The following is a 20,030-nucleotide window of genomic DNA, read 5'->3' as shown; positions in this document are numbered from 1 at the left end:
GGGCTCTGGTCCTATATACCTTGGTGGCCTGGTAGCTACATTAGAATTACTTTTTTTATTAGCTGGTGCTTTTAGAGTTTGTTTGCACTCCCACACTAGTTTGGACATGCACACAATAGCTTTCAGAACCTTCAAGGCCGACTAGTTATCTAAGAAAATGTTAATATGTTTTTTAGAAAGATTTCTATCCAAACACTCTTCAGCGCATATGTTTATTGCCAGCAACTCTACCTGGAAAATAATGAGTGATGTTCCTAGTGGTATGAAGAGCTTGCAGTTTGGGTCACAAATACCCAATAATATTTTTATTGACCTATAATTACCACTTCTAACGAGATATATTTGTCTATCATCCCATGCATTTGGTCCATTGGTTTGTCACGCTTTCTAGCTCTGGAATTCTTAGATGAACTGTCAGATTTTCTGGCATTAGTTTTACCATTTTATAAAGAATAGAATAGTAGAACAGTGACAATGCTAAAACCATTTGAGGCAATTTTGCACGCCATCTAGTAACTTTTACGCTCGTTCTTTATAAAAATGACTCGTGGCTTAGTGCCATTTGAAATAAACAGCACTATTTTTAACAACTAAATTTTTTTGGAAAGATCCCATCTAAATGTGAAGTTTTCTTTATCCTCGAAATTCGAACCAATAGTACATTGTTGCCGATTTTACTTTTTATTACGAAAGTGACACAAATTACCTATTCGATAGGAATCTTTACAATAGATAGAGAGGGCGTATTTTGAAATATCATGTTTCTGATGTTAAAGCATGTATTCATCTCGAACCGAAAATAAACTTAATCTCAGTACTAATTATTAGTCACCAATTTCAATGTATAAAAAAAAGATTTTTGTAATGAATTCGTGTAGCACTAGCAAATGAAACAAATAATTTTTCATTAATCTGTTAATCACTTAAATTTGGGACAGAAAGAAGGATCCTTGCACAAAGGTATATAAAATATATAACTTTCCTTTGGTGACTGAAATAATATGAATTTGCGATTTCAGAACCTCGGTTCGTGAATGTATTTTTGAAACATTCATATTTTGATGGTATTTTGAAGAAGCGAAAAATTAAGTCCTGGCTATTTTGTATGTTTTTTTTTAACTTTCAGTTGATTTATGTGATTTATCCATTTTCCCCTTTCTCCCTGGGAAAAATATTTTTGATTTTGTTCCGCTTTCGTACTGTATTCATATATTTGATAAAATCAAAAACAATAACTTGTAAAAAGTTCTAACTATATTAATATTTTAAACGTAACGAGATGAAATATACTAAATGTATCATAATACAATATCGTACTAATAATTCAATTAATGACATTGTAGAATTCTTCAATAGTGCAATATGTCCTTTCTTGAAGAAATGCCGCCATTGATATTCGGAACTTATTAAATCTATTTGTTGCTTATAATTCTAAAGTAACCTAGATGATAATTTTTTAGCATGAAGGTTCTAACAGGCCAGAGGTCGGTTAGGCAATAAACATCTTATGGCATTACCTAATGCTTGGACTTTCAGTTAAATTGTAAACAGACGGATTTCAATATAAATAGAGTAGGATGAGTTAAAATTTTGTATTTTCAATACAATGTGAAGTTATGAAGTACATTATGAATAAATTGAAATAAATGAATGTACATAAAAAAATGTTAGATTTTGGCCTAAACGTCAGGAATCACGGATTTTTGCTCTGAGGTAATTGCATCCTTCATATTTGATAACTAAATAAAACCACAAAATAATATAGAAATGTTAAAACTGAGCTCATTGTTGAGTTAAATATATTTATATTACAACTGGTACTAATTTATCAAAATGATTTTAATCATAAATCTCTTATGGGTAAATCAAGCATGAGGCATATATTTTTGAAATTATAACCTATTAAAGTGCAATACAAAAAATATATACCATTAAAAAATATATCCAAGGCGTTATATTTAATATAGTTATAAAGTTACAAAAAAGACACCAACTACTACAGTTGAAAATATAAATTGCTCTTCTCCAGGATTTTTTATACCAACATTTTTTAAAAATAATTAATTTGTTCTATAGTTTTTAATAGGCTGTTTCTAATATCACTGTAGGAAGTTATGGGTAGGTAAATCGTGAAATAAATAACTAACATTGATATTTGTTGGGATGATAAATTCATTCATAATGTGCGACTGGAAAAATGTACTTGAGGAGCTTGTTGCTACCTTCAACTTTCAGAAATTATATTTTACAATGAGACCATAAATACTTAAAAAACCATCTGTTTATTTAATGGTATAATAAAAGCAAAGGTCTACTTATCTGAACCAAGTATGTATGGTCATAAAAGCGGGTACTTACTAGCAAATAAAATTATCTCTTGTTAAATGTGTTTTTTGCAATATATATAATAAAATTGAAACTAAAATTCATTTTTATTGAAAGTATTCAACAAACGTAAGATGGTATATGGCATTACTATATTCCTTAATAAATACCAGGACAAAAAGGAACAATGAACAAAAATGGTGATTATATTATGGAGGGACATTACATTGGTGAAAGTTCTTTTTTATATTAAAAACACCAGATAATTATAATAAATAATAATAATAAAGCATAGCCTTGTTAAAAACCTATATGTTTGCCTCGTGAAGGCTCGAAACGTCGTATCGAAGATTTGTTGGTACATGTAAATTTGTATTCAAATAAAACTAGTATTTGATATTATTTCATTCAAACATTCTATGCTAGATAAAACAAAAGCATAATTTTCATATATAACTTGAGATTGAAGGAAATTATAATTTTCTCTCTAATTGTTACTATTTTGTCAATTTGTTATGGCATAGAATAAAGTATTATAACCATATTATATGTGATAAAATTACAGTCTATGTACATTTGAACAGGTGAAATTTTTGCCTCATTGACAGGACAATTTACAAATATGCTTAGTTCATAAACATAAAAAAATAACAAAAAATACTATTTCAATTTTTGTGAAATATTAGTTCAGTCCTTTGTATTCGGTTAGTTGTGTTTATGTATAAGTTTGAAATATTTTCAAAAATGTTTTATTCTATTATGTTCGTCTTTACTATAAAGGTGGCTTCTAAGTTTTAATTTAGGTATGATTCAAGTATTTTTGATAAGTTTATAAGATTTAATGGATTTGGAATTTGTAGTATATCGTATAATATGCAATGCGACCAGAATACAAATAAACTCATTATCAGAAAAAACTATTAGACGAATTATCTTTTATTTGATGATAATTAAATACCTCCTTATGTTTACCATTGAACATTTGTAAACAGTCATTTATTCACATTCACTATTTTTTATTCCTTTATGAAAAATAATTGTCTTAAGAATAACTCACCCGAATGTATGATCCATTTTTGACATCTGGTAGGGTCATTCACAGGAAATCGGTACATTTTAATTGTAGGATCTGATCTTTTACTTAGTCCACACTTGAAATAAACACACTTATTTCCACCCATTTCTAAAAAATTGAAAAGAAGAAGTGATCATTTGTTATATAAATACATTTTAGTAAGTAGTTCGCTGAATATACAGTTTTTTTTTTCGAAATTGTAAGCTGTAGCATTTATACAGCGCCTCTTATAATTTGAATATATTAACTAAGAGAGTAGTGATGTATATTAATTGTAATAATATCCACTTACCTAAATCCAAGTTCAAAGATTCAACCAACGAAACTCAACAATAACACATCGAACACAATACAATAATGAACTCAAATTGCAACTTTGCTATAGGCACTTAAAATAAGAAACTTTACAACACAGCTTAAGGGTTGAATATAATATTTTAAATAATTTTGACGTCATCTGTTATTGGGGTAATTCGGCAACGAAAGCTAAGAAAACACGTAATTCAAGCTACGACCTACAGTGAGAAAAAACGTGCTGTGGACGCCAAATCTCCACTGCCATCTATTGGTGGCGTCCACCTTGTAACCATAAGGTTAACCTACTATCCTATTCTTTATAAATTGGTTATACTATCTGGAATAGCCTATGGGCGTCGCTAAATACCTCTTACTTCACCATAAGGTGAAGAAGAGGCAGGTTCAGTAGCGCCTCTAAGGATGTGGTGGGGTAGGTTGACATTGCCACTGTAATACCTATACAAAGCCAAGGGTAGTACGTAATATTATGTTTTTAATAAAATGATCCACTCTATCTTTTATCACACCTTGTAACATTAATAAGTTAAAAGTGTTTTAAGTGTTTTGAATCATTTCCAGAGCAAATACATTCGGTGGTAGGTATTATGAAGTAACTAAAAATATTCTTTGGAAACTTTTTGGAAAGTTTTTATGTAATTCTATGTAATTAATAAATCGTTGAAGTTCTCTCAGTATACGATAAGTATATATATATATATATATATATATATATATATATATATATATATATATATATATATATATAAAATGACAAATTTTAATACATTCTGTAATGAAGTGATTTTAATCCCAATAAATATGTTGAAAGTGTTGACATACGTTTTGCGTAATTAACTAGACTGACTGAAAAATTATTTATTAATAATTGAAATGATTATTTAATGTCTCATGCTACATTGTGTTGCATTATTTGCTTGTTCTATTTCAAATATTCAAAACATACATGTTCAAATACAAAATATTTATCAGTTGTACAATTTCGAGTAAACAAAACATTAAAAACACTCTTTTTCATAGAATCCGTATATTATTACACATGGAATATTGATTAATAGCAACACATTCAATATAAAAAAATATTAAAACAAGGCTAAGGTCGAGTATTGGTCGAGTCGAAAATGACTTAGATATAAATCACAATATCATAAACAATAATAGAATCGTACAAACCTTAGGTGAACACTACCATCCATTCAGCATTCTAATTGTAATAACTTGCAACAATTGGATGCAACCAAAGTCATTAAAGGCAATAAAGACTTTACGAAAGCGGTCAAACTATTCAAAAACACCTGTCAGAACGAAAATGGGAAAGTGGCCTTCAAGTCCTTTAGAAAAATCAGAAGCTTGTGTATAACAAATATGGTAAACCCAATGATGGAGAATATCCACTACAAAATGAAGAAGCAGTTGCATCTATTCGTGATCAGCCTTATCAACAGGAACTGCTAGAAAAAAATTTACAGGAAACGATGTCAAGAATATCATACCACACAAAATTGGTGAAAAAAATCTCCAGGATTCGACTTTATTACAGGAGATATCCTTCAGCAGCTTCCATAAAAAGGATTTCTATTTCTGACGTAGATGTTTGATTCACAAAAATTTGAAATAATCATAAATAATAATGATTTAGAAAGCAGAAAAAAACCTGAATGCATAAGTTTCTATCTACCTATTAGTTTTCTCTCAGTAGCCAGTAGTCAAAGTTTTCAAGAAGTCAGTAAACTTTGGCCCTTACTAGGAAACATTACTAGAAAACAAGGACCCAATGCATCGCACCAATTTGTATTGAAGCAGCCACATTCAACAATACAAAAAGTGCATAGAAATGTGGAGCGAATCAATGAAGACTTTGAAAGTAAAAAATATTCTTCTCCAGGCTTTTGGCAAAGTTTAGCTTTAGTCTTCCTATTTGAACTAAAACAGAACTTGCCAAAAAAAGGATAAAAAAAGCAATCCACGGTGGCTTCCCTTAGAAAGCCCTACACTATATTTAATATTTACAGTTGACCTGTCAACAGACACAAACATAACCGCGGCCACATTTGCTGATGACACAACAATCTTTATATCTGAAATACTCCCATAATAGCTTCCGAAATCCTACAAAATAACCTGATTAAAATACAACAATGGATGACAAAATGAAAATTGAAATAAATGAGAACAATTCACAACATAAAACATTTGTAATGAAAGGCAAAGAAATCTCACAAGTTGAGGAAGTCAAATATTTGGGTATGCATCTCAGTCAAACACATATTGTCCTAAAGAAGACCACTGGGCCATAAGTAAAAAATCAGAATAGTTAATTGAAAATGGAATATTCAGTTACAAAACCATTTCATAACAGTCTGGACCTATAGACTAGATTTATGGTGAACAGGTGCAATTTCAAATATTGAACGTACAGAGAAGAAGATACTGAGAGTCACAGGGTTTATAACATTGGAGCAATTTACCAGAGTGCAAGTGTATAAGTCAAAGAAGAAATAAAGTACAGAAAAACTAAAAGTGCATCCAAATGTATTTGCAAAAAGTATAGTGAATAAACCACGCGTAGTACGAAGGTTGAAACGAAAAGTCCCGTTACATTTAGTTATTTAGTACACAGAAACTCATAATGTGATAGAAATAGTCAATACTGCAGTAGTAGAATAACTTTGGAAAAAATTCATGTCAGGATGTCTCCTCTACATGTCCTGAATTGTCATATCTATTACTTAATATCTACCCAACATTATTTAGATTGTATAGGTAGATTGTGATACACTAGGAAATTAATAAAAACATTCCAATTGTAAAAATTATCAATAGATGCGACGAAATTGTGATGTGAAACTAGAATTAATAGAAACAGGTCTTTATACTGGAATTATAAAAATTTCATTAAAAAGGCGATAAATGTCAAAGGGATAACTAAACTTTGGAAAACAATAATATCTGTAGCATCAGGTGCTGGAATTCTTAGTTATAATATTGCAATTCTGATATTTGTGCATTCAACCATCTAATGATTTGGTTGCAACTATATACGAGATGTGACCAAAGAATGCGGTGAATGAATTTTCGTAACAGAAATCACTTCTGTCTATTAATTATGTGAGGAACGAATCAGTTAAGGACGAGAATGATAAAAGTGGATATAATCTATTATCTCTGAATTTTCAAAGGGGATATTGGGATATTTTGCGAAACAATAAGCAATGAAATAAACTTGAAAAGTAGAACAATAGCTGTTTTTGACCGCTAAATGTCTTTCTGTCCGTCAACATACACATCATCTATCAGATTTATTACATTTTTTGTTTCGTTACGAAAATAAAAGAAGTTGTTGAAGGAAAATGTTTCGACACTATTCGACAGAACAGATGTAAGTCACTTCAGAAATATTTTCTGTGCATTGTTAGCCAAGTACTTTGAAGGAGATTGATTTAACCTGAACTTTTCACTTTTGTCAATAAAATGATTCAACAGTTTTCAGTAAATTGATGCATTCTTGCATTTCCAGATAAATATTGGATGAGACTAACAATTTTTGATAATCGTCCAACAATTTTTTCATCGTTTTCACCTGATTAATTTTTCATATATTAGAAGAAGTACCTTGTTTGAATTGTTTCCCTCTTGTTAATAATCAAATGTCCGTTTATGTGTAGTAAAACCCTATTGGTGTAGCGACGACACTGAATACATCGATTAATGTTTCAGCTGGAAGTGGCTACTAGAACCGTTTGAACCTAGTGTGCTCCGTTTCACCTGATTCCCTCTTTCCTATATCATCGTCTCTCTATCAAATTATGTGTCCTCATAGAAATGCTGATATATGGAATGTGCCTTTTGAATATCATCTAATTTAATCTTGTCTACCGGAGCTCGCTTTCTCTTTCCTTCGTTATAATTAAATCACGGGGTATTCTTTCATGGAAAGAATGTAGGCTGACAGGGAAATATGTTTCATCTGTTGTACGTTTCATATAATATCACATAGCGCGCATATTTTTCAAACTATTTGAGGAACGTATTTTAAAATCGTTAATAGATCTTTATTAGATGGTGGACATTCATTTTTTTTGTCCTTTCAATTTATAAAGTAATTCCAAAGAATTCTATTATTCTAGTGGAATAGTTTTGGTATATTGTACTGTATATAACTTTTAACCTATTTTCTAGTGACGCTGCATTTAAAAACACCATGCTAATAATAAATATAACATTTTTAATTCGGTTTTCAAATAGAATAAGGCCCAATTTTACAAGTGAAGTTTGAACCTCAAGCATCGGTCACGTTTTATAGATGACGTTTACTAACACCTTGGTTTAAACGTTACCGGCGGTCTGGGGATAGTTTAAATTTCAATTCAACATGAAACGGAGGATCTGAACCTAATTTTTTCAAATTGTTCACATTTTCACAATATTATGAAGGGTTTTGGTACATTGATTGAAGATTCTCATTCTATATTTATTAACAATGTCGACACACCTAGAAAAGTTATTCGTTCTAGAGCGATTATTTAAATTGTCATGTCAGTTTTTCTTATTTTTACTATTAAATTTATTTTTTCTACGACCGTGCGTTTTAACCCACTTTCCCGCATGCATTTCAGTTTTGAAAGTGTCACTTTCCCGCACTAGTGCGGGAAAGTAAAATTATGCAAATTTTGACGTTATTAGGTACTTTTTTACTTCTGAGATTATAACTATTGTTACTACAGGTAAATCAATATTTACGAAATAGTCCATCAAATAAAATTTAAACCTTTTCTAGCTTTTTGTAGCATTTTTAATTTTTTGAAAATATAAAATAATACAGATATTTTTTATATAACCATGTTATTGTTACTAAAACGTCAAAGTTGTTCAAAACGTCTTGGAAGTGACCGAATAAGTGCAATCTTCTTCTAAATTAAACCACATTAAACCAAATCCGATACAATAATATTAATTCATCATCAACCGAGGAAGAACTTCCCGAAGCCATTTTGAAGGCTGCAAATGAAACTAATTCCGAGCTGTTACCTGCCAACTGACTTAAAACCGTTGCCGTCACCGTCATCGTCATCTTTATGCGACCTGCAACCGATGCCATCCATCCTCATCGACGTCATCTACCCTCCAGTTGAAACCAAATAACTACACTGGATCGGCAATTCTTACTAGTCTACAGAATGCAACAAATTGTGTTTTCAATATTAATATTTATAATAATTAGTAGTTTTTAGTTACAGTTTTTTATATTGTTATGTTTGTTGGAATAAAATAATTTTAGAAAAATGGGTTGGTATACTTTTTTGTATATACGGTCGTAGAAAAAATAATGTTCCTAACACATGCGTAAAGTGTCTTTCCCGCACTTGACCGCTTGCCCGAACTCCGCTCCGCGTCGTTCGGGACAACTGCAGTCGCGTGCGGGAAAGTATCACTTTCCGCACTTGTTAGGAAAATAACTATTTCCTTCCTGGTTACCGTATCACTTTTTTTATGGATTCGATTGTTTCTTTGTATTTCTTCATAAGGTTAACCAAAAGTACTACTTCATAGAAATTGTACGAGTTTTTGTTTTTTGCTCATACAATTTTCTTCAACTTTATAACGAATATCGGACAAATTTTGATTATATTTATGACATCTGGCAGAAAAATCTATGTTTAATTATGACCTGTAAAATAGAGCAATCTTGTTTATTTTTAGTTTAAACTAGAGGTCAAACCATAGTTCTACCATAGGTTGTACAAAGTTACGAGAGACAATTATCCAATCATAAAAATAAATATTTGAATATATTTTTGATCTCAGAAACGGATAGTACGATTTCGATGAATTTTTGTGATCAAGGGTCTTGTGATACGGCCGGTATTATAGTGGTATTTACATTGATGTCAGATGTACTCGATAAATGATAAAAAAACTCTTGGTGTTAGCCGTTTATGGCGGAAAAGAAAAGTCTATAAATGAAGTTATATGGAGGCAGTTTCATATCGTATAGTAGAAGCTTGAAGGTGAATGTACAGTTACACCACCAAAATGTTCTTGCATCTATCGAGATTCAAGGGATAATGTTGGACGCGAAAATAAGCTAGTTTTCTTATATCTAGTCTATTCGCCTTATTTGGTTATGTGTGATTTCTGGTTACATTTATGTGACGTAAAATGGAATAGGTAAAGTAATTTGTCAGTTTTCCTGAAAATAATTGTAGTATTCTTCTATCTGAAAATATATAGCTTGATCCTCATATAACCAGTTTATTATGATAAGGAAAATGAAATAATTGGCTTTGTAGCTAGCGTACAAATCAAATTGACATTGCTTATCTACTTTGCATATCTACTGCTTCAGTTTAATTAAAAACATTTGAGTTAAAATGGTACAAACTATCCTACCTAATTTTCTATAAAGCATGACTACCGCTTCCTATTTTTGGATCTAGTCGTAAACGAGCCACTCTTCACACCGACGTAAATCGCAACGAGTGGTGATTTGTCAACACGTATTTAACATAAAGTTAATTCAGCTACTTAAACAGGGCCGCATCTAAATGTTTTTATAAAAATGATTAAATTGCGTTTATTGATGAGGCAGGTTTTAATGTTCTAGCTAAGAAAGATATAAACAAAATATACATTATAAAATTACAAATATCATTATAACTGTCATCGTTATTGATATAAATAACTATACTGAACAAATATTTGGAAAATTAATTACTTGATTTTGCTCTGTTGTTCGAACTTTCTTTTTTGAAGTGACTTCGAGTGATATTTGAACGTTTGATGTTGTTAAAGACGCGAATCGACCAACTTTGAAGAAAAATTGAATTTACGACAAATAATATTTAGGCTAAATCTAACTTCACCACTTCAAACAATATTAATGTAATTTTACAGTGAACAAAGGAGGTTACCGATTATTGCAGTTGAAAATAAAATTAGAGAATTAGTTTTCATTGAAGGTTTATTTATTCAAAACTTAAAAATGATATTGTTCATTCAACTGCAGTGGGTCTTTTCTCTTTAAGTACATACAAATAACATAATCTTTAGTTTGTTTAGTTTTATAAATACTTCTTTTTTCGTCCTCAATCTTGTGTTCAATTGTAAAATTAGTAATTATTATTCTTAATTAATTCTGAAATGCTATATAAACGAAAAAATTTTTTCACTGACCACGTGCGATGTTGCTGCATATCTTGAGAGAAAATAAGCTTGACAGTTAAATTTATGACTTTTTAAAGAATGACTTTTGAAAGAGATTTCTGAATCAGAGATATAAGTTGAGGCAATAAATTTTAAAAGGGTTTTGTTTTCCAAGTGTTGATGTTTATTGATTCTGCAGAACTGATATCCCAGCAGTTTTACTTTTTTATGCCTCTAATGTTTCCCAAGGAAACTCCTTTCTCCGGTTGGTGTAAATAAGTAACTAAATTTTATTTAAATCGATTATCATGCAGAAATTTTCACATTAATAGAATAATATTCGACAAACTGCGACGTGTATTATCCATACATATCTATTTTCTCCTTTTAAGTGTATACAATCAGTCCATAAACTTTTTAATAAGTTTCTTCTCACAGTATGCGTTTAGGTATGCGATAAGTTCCTCGTAGAATTAAAATCTGTGCCCTGGACGTAAACTTTTAAGGGTGGGAAAAAGTAAAACGTTGATGAGACCAGATGTGGTGAATACGATGGGCGGTTAACTAATTCGAAGTGTAATTCTTGTATTTTAGCCATGGAGACCACCGAGATGTGACATGGTGCGTTGTTCTGATGGAGAAGCTCTTTCTTTTTTTCTAATACGGTTGCTTTTATGTAATTTATCCCTTTGCCTTATCAAATACTGATGTGTAATACTTTCCTGCTGTCTTCAAATCAGTTCAAATGTTCACCAGCATGACGACGGAAATGTGTGGAATATCCGTCATGTTGAAAGATAATAATTATTCCTTCTTAGTTCCTTTCTGGAGCATCTTCCATCAAATGAATTGACTCAATTTGCAAAAAAAATTAGGTAACTGGAAGATAAATTTGCTGCCTATAGAATTTTCAGAAAAAATGCGTAACCAGATCATGATTTGAATGAAGCTGACCCAGAACACGATGTTGCTCCGAAACTGATGAAGTTAATCGGGACATATTTATATGATATGATCCTTGCCATCCTGGTACCTCACGGGGTGTATTCCATCTATTTCTACGTCTATTATTGATTATCTTGAAATTGCTGAAATTTGCAGTTTTTAAATTTTTCGGAATTTCAGTATAAAAATAGCTTATTAGTATTGAAGGTTAATGCAAAATCCGTGTGAGGGGGGAGGGGCAAAACCTATCAGCTGATAGTTGATCTACCTACATTAGGATTTCCGCCTTTTCACGCCTAATGATGCTAATTGACGTAAATATCTAAACAGCTACTAAGTTATAAGTTCAAAAGTCTCTGTACAAACGAACACAATATATAACTACCACAATACAAAAGAGTGACCTGAAACTGTGAGATAAACAAATAATTAGTACATGCAGCGACGTTATCAGCATAACTTCGAAATGCGGAACATTTCCTTATGTATTGAGTATTCTTGAGCTAATGGATTCTCCTACATAAAATTTTTATGCTATGGAGGCGTATGTATTTTATTTTACTTATATATAGAATGAGCAACACGCTACCAGATTAGGGATCCTGATTGTGCTTCTAAAATCGTAATCAGAAATAACCCTTATAGTAATTATGAAGATATAAATGTATAACTTTTCCAATATTCTGAAGCCGTTCAGTCAATATTTAGAGCAGTCTATGTGATCAAACGGTATGTACGATATTACATATAAAGAGGTTAAACAATTTTCGCAATTAATATGCCTAAATTGCTATTTAATAAACAAACATCGGGATGAACGCATGAATCAAATCAATACTTAAACGACATTAGTAATGCAAGCGATGCATAACGAGTGATAAACACTCCAAGGGCTGTTCAAAACTGGCATCCCTTGATGATGCACTATTGATCAATTACCACCCCTATCCCAGCAGCGGTGCTTTAGGGATGGTTTACGGAATGCGATTAATTTTATGGATTGGTAAATGTCTGTTATAGTACAGAGATTCAAAAAAAATATCTTTATATATGATTTTGTGAAAAGTCGCATTAATTTTTCCTATTTTAATTATATAATTAAACGGAAAATATTACCCGACAACTTAAATCATATTCTAATAAATTTTTCTATCCTGATATTTTTCATGTAAATTCTATTGATAAATGATTCAAAACAATTAAAGAAAAATTATAAAATTAAAGAGAATAAATCTGGTCATAGTCAAGCAGTATAACTGTTCAAGTATCAAATGTAAAAGAATTAATATCAAATCTTGAGTATTTTGAAAAATCAATATTAAGAACACCAAACAGATCTATTTTAAGTGTTCTCAATTTAGAAAGGATTTAAGTTGTATGAGTACCTTGAAATTAAAATTGTGTCGCGAGAGTGCAGATTCACTCACAAACTAACAAACAAACAAAAGAGCTTGAAAGGAGAAGAATGTAATAAGAAGACATCAAGGATCTCATAGATTTAATGAATGAATTTTTTATCACCATCAAATATTTATCTATCGATTCGCATCAATCAGCGTAAATTGGAAAATGTTTTCTATCAATTGGATAACGGATATAACGTTATAGATGATAAAAGACAGAAGGTGTCTCATAAGTAATGCCGGCTTTCATATGTGAACATTTCTTGGACCTCCCACAATTAGCATAAGTATATCATAATCTCTATAAAAGTTGTCGAACAGAGTACCGCATGATGAAAAAAGATTATTCTAAACAAACCGAACATGGAAAATCAGTGGTTAGACAAACTTATCAGAATCCGAGGTCGATTTGTGGGTCTGGTGAAATCATCAAGGTTTAGTGTATTTTAAAATGATTCCAGATGGTCTAACTATCAATACGAAAGTTACACGGAATAAGATCGTAGAACTTGGTGGTATTGAATTTCTACCACATCCAACATTTAGTGCGGAATTTGCACCGTTAGATAACTATTTTCACAAATCTTTGGGAAACATTTTAATCTTAATCTTAATTTTTGCATCTTAGTCTAAAGACAAAGGTCTCAAATAGTTTACGGAACGTTGGGTTAAAACTATATAATATAATCGGCTGTATTTAGAATATGAGGGCTTTTTTGGTATGATTATTTAATAAACAAAATGAACATTGGAAGTCCACATAACTTGCCCTACCAAGTTTTTCTTAATTTAGGAAATTAGGAAACTAATATATCTAAATTTAGTCGAAAATTTTCAAGTTTGTTGATCTTTGGACTTAATTTTAAATAGAAACATAACATATATTGGAACCTTTTGACAACAAATATATCATAACTGTCATAATCAATGTAGAGATCTTTTTAATTTGACATAATTCACCTTCCCATTAACAAAACGTCTATGCAATGCCTCTGTCCAGGCTTTCATATTCGGGTTGCGCTAATTATTATACCAAATTATTATCCACTCGTATATTATGTTGGTTAACGGTGGTATTGTGCGAGGCGGCATTTGCCTTCTAATTGACATTAACATATTGATGTGGTTGCCGCTGCTACAGCTCTGGCTTTGTTTAAAGTATTACATTCAATTTTCAGTTCAACGTAGGTACCGTCTTAATTAAAATCGGGTTGGTTTGTGTTATATCTAATAAAAACAATTAAGCATTTCGTTAATGGTGGAAACTTAAAAAGTTGAAAATAAGAGCATGTTTTAATATCCAAAAAATAAAGTAAAATTTATTATTTGAGATTTCACTCAAATATATAGTTACATAGGAACCTTAAGCAGATTTATTCATTAACCAAACTACTACAAGTCTATTATTGTCCCGACTTCTTCTGAGCTATAATCGCAAGTTTTAAGGCTTGCCCAAGTGTTTAAGCCGCGCTCAGCACTCACAGATGACGTGGTCCGCGATTTCGTCCTCTTCCATGCACCAACTGCACTCCGGATCATCGGTAATGCCCATGATATGGAGATGGCATCTTAGATGATCGTGTCTTTCGCGTCTATTTAGTTGGAGCAGTTGTTTGGTGTGAAACGCACGAGGTCCATCTATATGTGCCTTCGCTTGTCTTATGCCAGGTGTCTCCATCCATCTCTGGCAAGCCCGCCTTGCGACTAGACCGTTGAGAGATGCGATAGCAACGCTTTCAGCTGCACCAAGGATGGTTTCTGAGCCGATCCTAGTCTGGAGAGTGAGTCCGAGTGAACGGGCACTCAAACGAGCTGGATCTTACTGCTATCACCAAATTCTGTAGGACTTTCTTGCCAGCACTAGCCTAAAGATAATAGAATGTTTTACTGCCAGTAAAACGACATCCACGAGTTAATTTTGAATCTTTATGTGAAAATTATTCATTGAACATCCACCTTATTCGCCTGATTTTGCCATTTGTAATTTCTGGTTCTCAATTTTTTGAAAGCATTCTAAATTATGACTGGATTCAAGTTTTAAGATATGAACATAGAAGTATTTTGCTATGGTGATCACCTTTAAGATAAAATTAAAAACATTTTCCAATATAGAGTTATAGTTTTCTTGTATTTTGCATGGCAATATGTCTTCGACTCATTCTCATTTTCTCTCTTTTATTGTTCGTCTTTGAACAAAAATTTTCAATATTATACGAAAATCGACTCTTTGGCTGTCCACATTGACGACCCTAGTGGTTATGGTGGTTGGGATGATTAGTTTTTGGTTTGGAAATTGAAGCAATCGATCAGAAAATTGAGCTTTGAAGCTAGAAGGAAGTCTGTTTACTCCACTTATTATATAATTATTGATGTATTCGAACATAATATGGCATTTTTTCAATCCTGATGATACGTGAAACAATTATAGGGTATTAGTATTAGTTTCCGTGAAATTTGTATTCAAACTTTGTTTCATATAAACTTAATGTAATTATATATTTTTCGTCATGACAGTGGTTACGGATAATTACAAATAGTTGAATCCCTTTAATGTTGCCAACGGCATATTGCTGAATTATGTGGATCATCATTAGCTCAACATCGAATTAGACTGTTCACTGATCTGTAAAGATTCGCAAATGCCGATTCTATGAAACTGATATTTTACAATTTCGAGATGGAGTAGAATGTATTCAATTAAGTAACAATGCAAAATTAACCAATATTTCTAATTAAATTTGAATTAGAACATTATAAAAATTGAACATATCTCAAGTATTTTCTGTTGTTTCAGGTAAAAATATGGTTTCAAAATCGTCGAACCAAATGGAAAAAGAATGACAATGTTTCTAATATTGAAGTGGCAGAGCATAAAAACATAACCTCGAAACCTGAAGAGCTTCGTACAAGAACAAAATCCAACATAAACCACAGCCAAAGTTCGAATTCCAGTATTGAAAGTGATACGAAGAGTTCGGCAGCATCCGCCATTGTGGATTACCCTCCAGATAAAAACTTCAAAGATATTCTTAAAACGAATCTCCCGCATTCTCCTAACCCGCAATTACCCAGTCAACACAATCAGATAAACGCGACAAGGGATGTTTCGTTGAATTCTTCGTTCGTTAGTCAAGAAAAATCTTAAGAGTGTTTAATGTGTAGGTACTTACGTGTCTTTTGCTCTTTTGTTCTTTTTAATAGATATTGAAAGCCATTGTTTTCAGAAATATTGAGCAAATAATCTTGTTCTCATTCTAAGAATGATTTGGATAAGAATTATTTAATCTTCGGTATAAAATATTCTTATTATTTAAATAATTTGACAGAAATTTCACATTTTTTGGATAATTATCAAAATGGTATTTCGAGTTTTTATGATTTCCGTATAGAAGAAATGCATAACCTAGCAGTAAAATGTTAACGATGATGATAGTAACACAACAGAAGTAATTTTGCATATCAACGTATGTATACTGTCAAAAATCTCATACTTCAGATATAGATGACATATTTCACCTGGTAGCAATATTCGTTCATATATCGTCTTGTACCGGGTGAGCAACTGAGAACGCCCGTCTGCCATATCTCAGGAACGGATTATATTACAGCTTCACCTTCAAGGAAAAAAATATAATAAAAGTGGTTCCGAGAAACATGTGGAAATTACTTTCAGAACTTTAGGTCTACCATTCGAGGGCGTATTTGAAAATAAAACAATTAAAAGAACAAAATTTTTTAAAATTCACCCATTTAAGTGGCACTTATATACAATAATCGAATTAGTCAACAAATTCGGCGCATTTTTTATTACTTAACTTTTAGTCTATCTCTTCCAATAAGAGAGTGGGAAGCGGGAAGCTTGTTATAAAAACCTGTGAATCCGGTTCTGCTTAGCCGATTTCTATAAACATGTTAATTGAAAAAGGTTTTGTCCAGCAATACGACATATTATTATTTTTATTTTCATATTATGATTTCATTTAACAAATTTAAATTGAAGCGTAAAAGTTTAAGAAGGTCTTTTAAAATTAAACCACATTAACATTAAAATAGCGAAAAACGCATGTTGATATCTTTTTTCTATCCAGAGATATCTTAGGAAATGTGTAAACGGCAGGAATTTTTGTTCCGACGTCTTATTTGAAGATATAGACTAAAACTTGTGTAATATGTTGGAAAACTCGATTATCTATATGAAATGCCACTTGAATAACATCACAGTAACAGTAACAATCGACGTAAAAAATTTACTCTGACAGCTCAGTGGTAGCTATCCTTTAGATTTGAATTGTTTCCTCAAAATTATTCCCTGCAGAATCCATACAAGCTGCAAAACTTGTTAAAAGCGCTCTCATGCAGGCCACCAAAATCATTGCTGGTGTAACTCTACGACTTTAAGATCATCTGAATCCATAAATTGTTGTGTGAAGTATTATGAATACAACCGTTGGGAAAAGTTTAACAAAATGCTCCTCCAACATCCTAAATTTTTTTGTTGTACCAAAGGAATGTCTTCCATAAATTTAGGCATTTCATATACAAGAAATTGTGAATACTCTTCTAAAGTCATCATGGTCCAATAAATAAACATTTTGTATTTCAAGCTGTTTAGAAACGAGTTTAAGAAACCCAATATAAGTTTTTCCTCAACTAATAACGGATATTATGTTTATTCACTAAAACATTTTGTTATGAAAACTACTATCATTACGTACATTTAAAGGAATTTTCGCCAATCATAACATCATTAGTGGTAGGGTGATATTTGTGTCTTCATAATTCTCTTTACGATGCTTTTGCTTACTTCAATTTCTCTAGCTATTTTTCTAAGGAATGTATGGTGTTCAACTGTTTATATATGGAGCTGTATTATTAATATTATTTTCCACAGGAAGTTTTGTGTGGGGCATGGATTTTGTTTGTGAAAGAATCTAGAGAACACCATATTGTGCTATGAGACAACGTTGACAAACATATTTTTGGTATAAATGGGCTCAACGTCGAGCAATTAGCTTATTTCTTTCTGCGAGGATTGCTACTCAACTTTTGATACAGACAAATAAAAACAAATATTTATAATTGAATATGTCTCTAAATTTCCGAAGAATTTTTTTGATTCTGATTGAGGTACATCCAAAGCTAGTGATTTAAACGTTGACCTAGCAATTTATTTTTGATCTGAGGGAATAAGAACGAACCATTGGATGTCACTGTTTAAAAACGTTTGTTTAAATTGATGTGTGATGAATGATTCGTCTTGTGCGATTCGTTTTTCTGACTTTTACGATCATTTCTGGCAACAAACGCTAGTGTACCATTCAGAATAGACCGTTCTACGTTGCTCTAATGAAACAGTGGCGATATGTTCAGTTATTCCGAACTGATGACCATTTGACTCGTCTTGAAAAACTGAGACAGTTTCGAGTTCATATGTATAAATTCATAATTCGTCGCCTTTCACCATCTTATAGACGTCTTTTGAATTTTTTCATCATTTCTTTGCACCAATCGACACTATCTTTTTTTGAGCGATTTTCAAATTATCATCATCAAGAGTCGAAGCGAATTGATCGGCACTGCTATTGGTTGATCCACGTCGATAGTCACAGAAAATCATCGCACGTTTTAAAAAACTCAAATAGCACTCGTATCAGTGTTGCCATATCGCAAATCTTAAGCAGTAACACTCGTATTTACCTTAAACTAGAAGCACCAGGGTCGATATTAATTCTTTTTATATTTAATATTGGACACCCAAACAATTATTACTATTATACATCTATTTTGTAACTTGACAAAATTTTCAAGTTTATTCTAAATATAATGAAATGATATTTTCAAAAAGAAATTGCAATTTGAAATTAAAAAGTGAAGAGTGGTTACGTCAAATGTAATAAATTTATATACGTGATCATTTTAATGCACTTAAAAACAGTATTTATATTTTTTTTATTATCTTATCAAATGAATTTGATATTGTGTGTATACGATAACTTGGGACAACCAGTATATTAATTTTTGGCTGTGAATTCCAAAATAAATAATAGAAAATTCACATTCACAAGATGATCATATTTATAATATCACTAAAATAAATAACTTCGTCCATTGATGTACGAGTACTATAATAATATAATACAGTAAAATAGAGAAGTGTATGTTCCTATTAATGGTTAACTGTTGTAAACTATATATTTGGGTAATAATGTACCTAAAAGGTGTAAATCAATATATAAAGGAGCCAATAATATTAATACAGTGTTTATAGTTTTTTATTAACATTATAAAGAAATATTTTTGAAAATTGATTCTAGTTGAAAACAGGTGATTATCTTTTATGGAAAATATTCTGAAAACAATGGATATTTTGAATAGTTGAGATTGTATAACCACAAAAGTACAATTTTTTAGTTGCACAAATTTACCAAATGTTAGAAAAATATTTTTAATAAAAATTAATTATATGTAATTACCTTTCTATATCTAATTTATAAAATATTTTGTAATGTTCATATCAATCCAAATTTATGTATGGACGAAAAATGCCGTTGTTTCAGTATAGCAGTTGTTTTATTTATGACATCCTAGAACCCCTTCGTTGATGATGTTTTGACAAACTCCTTTCAATCCATCCTTCTATCAGATTCTGCTTTGTACCTTTTCAGATGCTGTATTTTTTGCATGAAAGATAATTATAGATTCAAACATAAAAATAATGTGTACACAATTGTATAAGAAAAATTGAAATTTCTAGTAAACAACCAAAGTCAAGGAAATTAACGAATAACCAATCCAAACACTACCGCACCTAGATTTTTACAATA

The 20,030-nt window shown here is 31.2% G+C and overlaps 1 protein-coding gene across 1 annotated transcript in view; it reads left to right on the top strand.

The window, feature by feature from the left end:
- Positions 1-19,765, top strand: part of LOC130901488 (homeobox protein ceh-30) — a 97,947-nt gene extending 78,182 nt beyond the window's left edge. The window contains exon 3 of the mRNA XM_057812921.1: positions 16,001-19,765. Within this exon, the coding sequence (XP_057668904.1) occupies positions 16,001-16,351 (351 nt within the window). The 3' untranslated portion in view covers positions 16,352-19,765. The remainder of the gene's footprint in view (positions 1-16,000) is intronic.
- Positions 19,766-20,030: the final 265 nt, after the last annotated feature.

This window comes from Diorhabda carinulata, chromosome 1 (assembly GCF_026250575.1).
Source record: "Diorhabda carinulata isolate Delta chromosome 1, icDioCari1.1, whole genome shotgun sequence".
Taxonomy (NCBI): Eukaryota; Metazoa; Arthropoda; class Insecta; order Coleoptera; family Chrysomelidae; genus Diorhabda; species Diorhabda carinulata.
Note: the sequence above shows the minus strand (reverse complement) of the source record. Positions and strands in the feature narration are given on the sequence as shown.